The 10,424-nt window shown below is 51.5% G+C and overlaps 1 protein-coding gene across 13 annotated transcripts in view; it reads right to left on the bottom strand.

Annotated features, from left to right (window-relative positions):
- LOC102939970 (zinc finger protein 436) overlaps positions 1-10,190 on the bottom strand; it is a 36,912-nt gene extending 26,722 nt beyond the window's left edge. For 3 of the 13 annotated variants that reach the window (XM_037912029.2, XM_043525808.1, XM_037912030.2), the window contains exon 1: positions 3,355-3,485. Coding sequence is in view for 6 of the 13 variants with exons in the window: in XM_037912025.2 (XP_037767953.1) it covers positions 3,355-3,481; positions 5,903-5,926 (151 nt within the window). In the remaining 7 variants the exon portion in view is untranslated. Of the gene's footprint in view, positions 1-3,354; positions 3,486-5,902; positions 9,375-9,935 lie in introns of those variants that run through there. The other 10 variants (XR_005227269.2, XM_037912035.2, XM_037912025.2 and 7 more) reach the window with 9 other exon arrangements.
- Between the last annotated feature and the right edge of the window lie 234 nt (positions 10,191-10,424).

Consider the following 10,424-nt stretch of genomic DNA (forward strand, 5'->3'; position numbering starts at 1 on the left):
GAAGCAGGTTTTTTAGCTGAGAGCAGCTGGAGTTTTCTTCTCTGCCTCAGGGCAGAGGGGTTAAGTTGCAACAAAACAGGGATAAACCTCCCTCCAGCAAAGGGAAAATTCACAAATTGAGAAAACAAAGAAACTAATATGCCTTGCCTGGCTGTACTTACAATTACTGGTTCAGAATGGTTTGGAGGACACGGATTGATGTCCGGTCCCTCTTAGTGCCAAGAGCAAACGAACACAGAAACAAGAATCCAAAACAAAGCCTCTTCCTTCCTCCCCCCCCCCAGGTTTGAAAGTATCTTTTGTGCCCATTGGTTCCTTTGGTCAGGTGCAAACCAGGTTATTTGAGCTTCTTAACCCCTTACAGGTAAGGAGGAATTTTAGGTTACCCTTATGGTTATGACAGCAGGAAAGCAGGGGCAGAAGTAGTCTTGACACATCAGTTGGCAGCCCCAAGGGGGTTTCTGTGATCCAACCCATCACACACCTCTATCACTTTGGCACCGAGAAAGAGGGAAGACAGAGAAGACGGTCTACATGATCAACCTGGTTCCAATCACAAGCCTTCTCAAAGGCAGTGAAGTAGGCACCTATACCCCCCTCTCATTAAACTGGGCCAACCATTTGGTAACTGGGCTCCTATGGAACTGGCTTCCGTGGTCTCTCCCCACTTTCCCCCTTATGGGACTTCTTGCTTCTCCATACCCACTCCATGCTATCGCTGCTCTTCCTGGTTTTTCCTCTGCTTCTCCTCATGTTTATCCTTTTCTCTGGATCAGCTCGCTGCCTTTCGCGGTCTGCTTGTCTCTGTTCCTCCATCTGAAGCTCCTTTGCTTTCCACTCCAACTCTCAATGCTTCAGCTCTAGCAAAGGGGGAACCGGATCATCAGGATGCCCCCCCACCCCCAGCTGCTGTTGCAGGTGACCCTGGGACTCTGTGACCCTGGGACTCTCTCAAAATCCCACCTGGCTTTGGACCCTAATTCTTGATCCAATCATCCTTCTCCAGCCATGCAGTCGGCTGAGCCTTGTGTAACTTTCCAACACTGAACACTCTCCCACCACTCTGCTCTGTGATGCTCTTCTCAGGGAGGTGGATATACACCATTTTCTTGCTGTTTCCTTTGACTAATCTTGTTTTTACTGCTGCAAGTCACTTCTTGCAAAATCCTCCTGTTGCATTCAGAATCCCACCAGCTGCCCACAACTGTCATGGATCCTCACGCTCTGTCCTATGCCCCAGCTTTTAAACAGTCCCTAGAGGAACCCCTTCACTGTGCCAAATCCCCAAGGGGTCCCACTCTTCTCTCAGGGTAGGCCATGCAGCCTCAATGCCTCCAAGACTGAGCCTCTGGGCTTCAGCTCTCCTGCCTCACACCGTGAGCTGTGCCCAGCAAGTCCAGCTGAGATAGACTCCTGGTTAGAGACTGTTAGACTCTCCAGGGATTAATGCACCCAGCAAGTATCTGCAGGGACACCCGGCAGCCTTTTCAAAAATGGTAGGGTATATTAGCCAACTGGAACACAGCAGAGGCAAATCCTTAGGTTAGCATAGAGAAATAAAGGTTAAGACATAATCCATACTGGCCAAAGCCCTTGAGCCACGCTGCCGTAGGAACCCATTTAAGTGTCCTTTCCCTGTATCTATCCCTTTGTCTTACTTCCAGGAAAGCTCCCTGTCTCTGGGAGCCCAGTTCTTCCTGCTCCTCCACCCAGACAAGCTGGGTGCCTCTCCTTGATAGGTGTCAAGTGTTCAGTCCTGGGGGTTACTGTGGACTCTGTAAGGACTACCACTGATATGGGTTAGTCCCAGTCAGTCCCATAATGAGCCATTCGTATCACCCCATGACAGCTTTTCACACTCAGAACAGAGCAACCCCAAATACAGAGGGCAGCTGAGGCATGTATTGGAGTAAGAGAAATATTACCAAAATTCCCACATCCATCACATACACACTGGTCACAGCCCTTGGAGAGAAGCAAAGCACAGGGGCTGGACTTTAGGCCAGTGAACACAATGAAAGGCGAGGGGACTGCAAGCCTTAAACCTTGATCGAGATGCAGGGGCACCTATGTCCCTGCCCACAGACAGGTGATGGTTGGAGGCCTGGTACCTGAGAGGGCATTCCTTGAGCAGACTTCGGAGGGGGTCAAACATGTAGCTCCCCCAGACCTGTGACATCAGAAAAGCAGTTTTGGGAGAATTAGGGAATCCAGTGGGTTAGGTGCAGTAGGAGGGCGTATTAACCCCCGCACACACACACATACATCTGGGTAAGGCTGGGGAATTAGACACTATAATTCAGGAGCAACAGACTAATTCCTCTGGAAAAGCAGAATGTGATAAACAAGAATCGGGCAACATGGCATCAGAAGGGACTGACGAAAAGATCCAAAAAGCCTGGAGGGAAGGTAGACCATGGCTGCTGGAGATAGGGGTGGGGAAGAGAAAGACCTGGCAAGTCCCCAGAACTCTCACTGCCACCCTGTGACATCATCGACAAACAGCACATTTGTGCCGGGGCGGCGGCGGTCCTCTGGGTCAGAGGAACAAAGTAAGGACTCAGGAATAGTGGCCAGGGTCGCAGTGCTAGATACGGGGTGGGGGGATTGCGTCAGGGGCAGCGAGTGGTGGATGAAGGACAAGAGTTTAATATTTGGGAAAAAAAACCTGTAAAATTAAGTGCAACTGAACAGAAATAAAACTGGAGCGTAGGTTCTGAAGCAGCAAGGCCTGGGCAGGAATTCTGTGTGAAAGGGCTGGAATCCCCCACAATTCCAGAGCCCCAAAACCTCTTCTCCTTCCCACTGACCGACGCTGCTCCCTTCCTGGGTGCCCTTCCTCCACAATCCTCTTCTTTCCTCCCACGGCTCTCAGCCCACCCCAGCACATCTACTCCCCTTCTCCTCCCCTCCCACTGCTCTGTTTCCCTGTCACCCATGGACTCCTGAGCGACAACCTCCTACACTCGCCTATCAAATGATGGGCTCACCTGACTTGTCATGCCGTCCATGCATCACGTACTTCCCCTGTTTACTGGACTGTATCTAGAATTGTACCAGCTGCAGAGAGACCCCGTCAAATGAGGAAAGGGGTGAACGCTCTAGTTATTCATTACTTCTAATGCATCCAATAAGGATAAATTAAACTAAATTTTATAAATCATATTTTTTTCAAAATGGCTGACATCAAAATACACACACGTCCAGAAATGACACTGGGGAAGGACATGAAGCAAAAAGCCAGGCATGGAAACCTGCCAAAAATTACAGGCTGAGTAAAGGTCCAGAGTTATTACTACTCAGGTTCTGTAGAGACCCCACAGCTTCTAATAACCAGGGCACAGGAATCCTTACCCAGTGAGGCCACAGTGGCATAGTTCTCCTGCATGACCTCCCTGTAGAGGGCTCTCTGAGCAGGGTCTAGCAGAGCCCATTCCCCCTCCGTGAAGTACACAGCCAGCTCCTCGAAGGTCACCGACCCCTGAAAGAACAAGCGTCGCCCACTCAGAACCTGCTACCCAGTGACAACATCAGTATTCACAGGAGAGCAGGGCCAGTAAAATGAATAAATGAATAAAAAGAAATCTGAGGAGGTTCAACAAGGACAAGTGCAGAGTCCTGCACTTAGGAAGGAAGAATCCCATGCACCTCTACAGACTGGGGACCTACTGGCTAAGCAGCAGTTCTGCAGAGTGGGACCTGGGGATTACAGTGAACGAGAAGCTGGATATAAGTCAGCAGTGCGCCCTTGTTGCCAAGAAGGCCAATGGCATATTGCCAGCAGATCGAGGGAAGTGATTATTCTCCTCTATTCGACACTTGTGAGGCTGCACCTGGAGTTTTGGTCCCCCCCACTTCAGAAGGGATGTGGACAAATTGGAGAGAGTCCAGCCGAGGGCAACAAAAATAATTAGGGGGCTGGGGCACATGACTTACGAGGAGAGGCTGAGGGAACTGTACTTATTTAGTCTGCAGAAGAGAAGAGGGAGGGGGGATTTGATAGCAGCCTTCAACTACCTAAAGGGGGGTTCCAAAAAGGATGGAGCTAGGCTGTTCTCCATGGTGGCAGAAGACAAAACAAGGAGCAATGGTCTCAAATTGCAGTGGGAGAGGTCTACGTTGGATATTAGGAAACACTATTTCACTAGGAGGGTGGTGAAGCACTGGAATGGGTTACCTAGCGAGGTGGTGGACTCTCCATCCTTAGAAATTTTAAAGGCCCGGCTTGACAAAGTCCTGGCTGGGATGATTTAGTTGGTGTTGGTCCTGCTTTGAGCAGGGGGTTGGACTCTACGACCTTCTGAGGTCTCTTCCAACCCTAATCTTCATGATTCTACGAATGCTCTGGGAAGGACACAGTAGCAGAGTCCAATCCCTATCCCACTCACAGCAGCCAGGAAGCACCCGGGTGAGGGGAGAAAGAGAGAGCCCCTTCTCCCTGCCAGGAGACACAGGGAGCAAGGCCCTTCACATTTATCACATACCTAGTAAGCAGGGGCTGGTACAGGAGATGGAACCCCAGCAGGGTCCAGGGACAGTCCCTGGTAAGAATCCCAAAACCCTATCCATAAAAACACAATAGATAGCAAATGGAGGAAAGGGGAAGTCAAAAGGAAAGAATATAAGTCAGCAGCTTGGAATTATAGAAAATTCATAAGGGAAGCAAAGGGGCAAAAGGGAAATCTATGGCCAGCAGAGATAAGTACAATAGAAAGGATTTTTTTAAAGTATATTAACAAGAAAGTATCTTAACAATGGCATTAGTCCATTACTATGATAGAATTATCAGTAATAATACACAGAAGGCAAAAGTGTTCAGTGAATATGTTCTGTACCAGAGGAAAAAAACAAACAGATGATACAATCATATTGTATGATGATAATGACACTCTTTACATTCCAGTAACAACTCATAAGAATGTTAAACAGCAGCTACTAAAGTTAGACATTTTTAAAATCCGCAGGTCCAGACAACTTGTATCCAGAAGTTTTAAAAGAATTGGCTGAGGAGCTCACTGGATCATTGTTGTTGATTTTCAATGGGTCTTGGAACACTGGGAAAACTTTAGAAAAATGGAAGAAAGATAGTCCTGTGCCAATATTCAGAATTTGAAAAGGGGATGACCAGGTAATTATAGGACTGTCCATCTGACATTGATACCAGGTAAGATAATGGAGCACCTGATAATTGCACTGATAAAAGATTAAAGGAGGGTAATACAATTAACACCAATCAACATAGGTTGAGATCCTAGCAAACTAACTGCATAATTTTTTGGATGAGATTAGAAGTTTGGTTGATAAAGGCAATAGCACTGATGTAATATACGTGGACATCTGTAAGGCATTTGTCTTGGTACAGAACAATTCAAAATTAACATTGCACACATGAAATACATTAAAAAGTGGCTAACTGATAGGTCTCAAAATGTAACTGTAAGTGGGGAACTATGGTTGAGTAGGTGTGTGTCTAGTGGGATCTCCTGGCTCTGTGCTATTTAACATTTTAATCAATGACCTGGAAGACAACATAAAGTTGTCATTGATAAAGTTTGCAGATGGCGCAAAGATTGGGGGAGGGGCAAATAACTAAGTGTATCGGTAGGTTCAGTCTTCAGCACTGGGAGTTTGGGAAGTTTCCCCACGTCTGGCCAGGGGGGTTATTTCCTGCTCCACAAACAGGGGAAGTACCACTCCCAACTCCCACGAGCCTGTTCCTTGAAAGCAAGCCCCAGAGTCAACCAGTTCCAGCAGAATGGTCGCACCCTGTCCCTTCCCTTTCTCTACCTTGTGTATTTCCAGCCCCGCTCCTCCCACCTCCAGCAGCTCCCATCCTCCTGCGCATTTACTGCCCCTCTCCCTCCCACCAGAACCCACCACCAGCTCCCAGACAATCCCTTACCTGAGCCAGCTCCACCGACGCCATTTCCTTTATGCTGGGAAGATCTGGAGCAAAATGTGGATGTTATTCTGCAGCCTGTCAGGGCAAAAAGAGCAACTGGAGTGATTTCAGAAGGGGTTTTGTCCATTTCACATTCTCCATTCATCCCAGGCTTTCTCCCTGCAAAGAGACATTCTAGGTTCTGCTGCACTGAGAAACTCTTACGGTACGTCTACACCAGACCGATACAGCTTTGGATTTCCTACTTTTGAGAGGTTTGAGTGTTACTGAACTCGACCGGCTGGAAGAGCTCAGGACAGCACTGGGCACCCTTAGCGCTGCATTAATGAAGTTTTCAGTGAATATGGATATTCAATAAACAAACAGAAAAGGATGGTTCCCCGCCCCACCTGCCATTCACAGGCCCTGGGCCTGGCAACTTGAAGAGGGAAAGAAAGGTGGATGGAGCTGAGAGGTTCCCTGGAAGTCGGAAGGGGTAGCAGCTGAGGATGACTGACAGTGGAGTTGGGGGGAGCAGGGTTGGGTCATGGAGTGGGGTGGGGTGGCAGCTGCGACTGGGTACCTGGGGCTGGGTGGTCTCCATGTGGGAGATTTGCTTCTCCCTTCCCCTCACGTGCCCTTTCCATGCTCCGTTGCCAGCAGAGAATGGGCACCCTAGGGAATGCCTCAGAGCAACAATTCCCTACCAAAACAAGGACAAAGCACTGCAGATCCAAGGGGTAGAAAACACCCCAAATCTGAGGAAATATTAAATCGACACCGGAGAATTAGAGAGAAAATGGGGCAAAAGCTGAATGGGGAAATTGTCAATAATTTGAGAGAAAAGAAGAAGAAATCGACATAGATTTTATATCCATATTTGATAATTACAGAGAAGTGACAAAATCACAGGGGATTTCATGCTCCCTCGCCCCTGTAATTTCCTGACTGCTCCCAACTCACACTGTCTCTCCCTCCATCTCTGTCCTTCCCCGACCCTTCCCTGCCTGGAACCTCCACACCCCAGACACACAAAGGGGAACCCCACAGAGCCGGTCTCTTCCCCTCCTCAATCCCCAGTTTTGCCACTGGGCAGATTGTGGCAGGAGATCAGTGGCTTCAGTGCTGTTAAGGCAGCTCGGATCCCACAAACAGGTGCATTGGGGGGAGGGATAGCTCAGTGGTTTGAGCATTGGCCTACTAAACCCAGGGTTGTGAGTTCAATCCTTGAGGGGGCCATTTAGGGATCGGGGGCAAAAACTGGGGATTGGTCCTGCTTTGAGCAGGGGGCTGGACATTAGATGACCTCCTGAGGTCCCTTCCAACCCTGATAGATTATTAACAACAAGTAGCAGATTCCCAGGAGCTGTGAGATCCGAGGCTCCTGGTGACATTTGTGCAGAGTCACTTTTCTGACCATGCCCCGGTCTCGCTCAGTCACCTGGAGTCTCCACCTCAGCAGTTGGGGTTGGCAGAGCCTGGGGCTGCCTTAGGGAGCTAGTTCCAGCCACTGGAGGAAGTCCCCGCCCCTGGACTGGGGAGGGAGGAGGTTTCAATGAAGGTCTATCCACAGCACAAACCCTGGGCTCAGCCTGGGCTCCCAGAGCACAGGGGAGGCAGCACCATCCCACCCGAGAAACTCAACCCTGATACCTTGAGTAAAGAGAGACAGAGAGAGCAGCCTCCCCTCCCTTAGCAACAGCCAGAGCCCTCTGGTGACAGCTGCTAAGGACACCACTTCCCTGATTTTATCCGCTCCCATGTTAATCCAGAGTCACTCCTTTTCCTTCCTTGCAGCAACTCTGGAGTCAATGAGACCAGAAATGTGACACTGGGGAGGGGAAGATGCCAAAATCTGTTTAAACACATCCTGGGAGGGAAGGTTCCAGGCCTTCCCCCCTGCCCCACTCCCCACACCTGGGACAAGGACTTAGGGCAACTATCTTCTCTCCAAACCCTGAACATCCTACAGTTCTGAAGGGGGAGAGAAATAAAATTTGTGGTGATTTTATATTAGTATTTGATAAATGGAAAGTTATCACTGCCCCCGACCGGTCACTCACACAGGCATCAGGGAGCCCTGGCCAATGCTGCTTTAACAGGAGATGGGAGGGGATGGAGGAGCCAGAAGATTCAATAAACTTCCATGCCCGGTCACTGGCTAAAAATGGCCACCATGGACCCACCCCAGAGGTGGCTGGGTCTCAGCACTGCAGGAAGAGACCCCTCATGGTGACCGTTCACCACGGGCTCTGGGGACCCTTCTGGTGAAAGCAGCTATCGAAATGTGAGGAGTTAGTACAGGAGGACGGAGCGTCTCAGCTGCTCTGGGCAATGCCTGGCAGGGAGAACAGGGACCCATCCACACACAGAGCAGGCCCCTCAGGGGAGTAAACATCTTGTCTTGCACGATCTGGGGAGGGGAAATTCAGTCAGGGACCAGCCACATCTCCTGTTAGCAGCTGCGAGACACCGGATAGCGTGAGGCCCAGATGGTGTGAGGCCCTGCCTGGGATGTGTATCTGAAATGGGGCAAGTCACTCTGATCAGCCACCCTTTGGATTTTAATGGAGATAAAGGGGGAAGCAGATTCTCAAATGTGAGGGGGAAAGTTGATCACCGGGGAATTTAACTCCTCTGCAACCTCCACTATGGAGAATGACTCAGGGCAACAGGGTCCCTCCAAAAGGGAGAAGGGACTTCACGTGAAAAATATGGGGAACACTTCAAAGCCGGAACACTTCAAAGCCTAAAAGGATTTTTTTTAAATTAATAATTGATAATTATATGGAAATGGTAACATAAGAAATGTGGTAACACTGTTCAGTAATTAAAAAGAAAAAGGAGCAAATATGAGAAATTTATCACAAATTAGAGGAAAGTGGAAAAGTCTGAGGGATTTTATATCAATAGTTGATACAAGATAAAGAGGTAAAATCTGAGTGGATTTCATATCAATATTTGATCATTAGGGAGAGAAAGAGAAAAATGTACAAGGATTTTATATTAATCAATATTTAAGAATTTAAGAAAATGACATCTGAGGAGATTTGATGTTAATATCAGATGATTAGATGGGGAAAAACTCAGGGGATAATAAATCATCGATAACGAGAGAGAAAATGGGGCAAAACATTCAGGAATTTTGCGTCAATATTTTAGAACTGAGGAGCAAATGGGGCAAAAACTAAACATTTCCTAATACAAGTGAAAAACACCAGCACCTGAGGGGACTTGTCAACACTGAAGAATTGGAGGGAAAAGTGGGAACGTTTAAGGGGATTTGTGATGGGATGTACCTGGCCTTTGCAGCTCCCTACAGGAGACCCCACGATCTTACTACATCCCGTCCCAGAAAACAGCAAAGGTGGATCCTCTGGGCCTGCCTAGGGCCGACACAGGCCTCCCAGCAGCAGCCGCTCAGAGCCCAGGAGGCTCAGAGAAAAGGAGCGGCGGGGCGCAGCAGGTCAGTCCCTGGCTGGACTGAGGGAGTAAAGCAAGGGGGCTCTTCCCTGGCCTGGTGCGAGAGAAGAAGCGGAGGAGGGCGCCCCTGCACAGGGCTGCAGACGGAAGGGCCCCGCAGGAAGAGGCCCAGGAAACAGCAGCGATGGACTGGGGCGAGCAGCACATGGCTGCTGTGTCGAGGGTCCCCAGGCTGGAGCCCGGGGCAGTGGCTGGGCCCGGGTTCCCCCAGCAACAGGGAAATGGTGTAACCCCCAAAAGGGGACAGGCCTCGTCTGGGAGCCCGAACAAAGGGCTGACTGTAAAGGGCCGGGAGCTGGGGCTGAGGCCCTAGCCAGGGGAAGCAGACTGCTTCTTCGCTGGACTCTCAGACCCCGGCAGGGTTCACTGAGACTTTGGGCCTCGGCCCGGCGGCCGACCACGGAATTCCCGCCGCGCCGGGCCCGGCTCTGCCCCCCCGCAATGTCCTGGCTGCCCCGAGCTGGGCAAATCTACCGCAGGTCACACGGTCTCTCCGCCCCCCCGTCCCGGGGCAGCCCCGGCCGGCGCAGGCCCAGCGCGGGAGCAGACCCCGGCCCGGCCCCTCGCTTACCTGGTCTCCGGCCCGGGGCGAGGCCCAGCCCCGCGGGGGAAGCCCCCAGGCTGGAGAGGGGAGGCGCCCAGATCCCCCCCTTGTAGCCCGGCTGCCTGGTTACGGAGGCACCGGGGGGCCCCAAGGCTCCGCGCAGCGGGGTCCGGCCCGGCGCGTTGGGGACCGAGCCCGGGACTTCCTCTCCCGGCACCCCGCGGGCTGGGGCCAGGTCAGACCCGCCCCCATCGCCCCTCCCCCGCCGCCCAGCCCTGCTGCGTCCGGAGGCCCCCCCGCAGCCCCGGCCCGACTCCCCCGCGGGCCCCAGACAGCGACGTTACCTCCCCCCCCCGGCTGCCTGCCGCGCCCCCCCGGGCCCCGCCCGCAGCAGCTCCCGCGCCGGGCACGGCGGCTGGGGAGACCGCGGGCCGGGGCCGGGGCCGGGGCCGGGGCCGGGCAGGAAAGCGCCTCTGCTCGCCCCGCCTGTCCCCGCTCCCCGGCCGGGGCCGGGCC

This window comes from Chelonia mydas, chromosome 11 (genome assembly GCF_015237465.2).
Source record: "Chelonia mydas isolate rCheMyd1 chromosome 11, rCheMyd1.pri.v2, whole genome shotgun sequence".
Taxonomy (NCBI): Eukaryota; Metazoa; Chordata; order Testudines; family Cheloniidae; genus Chelonia; species Chelonia mydas.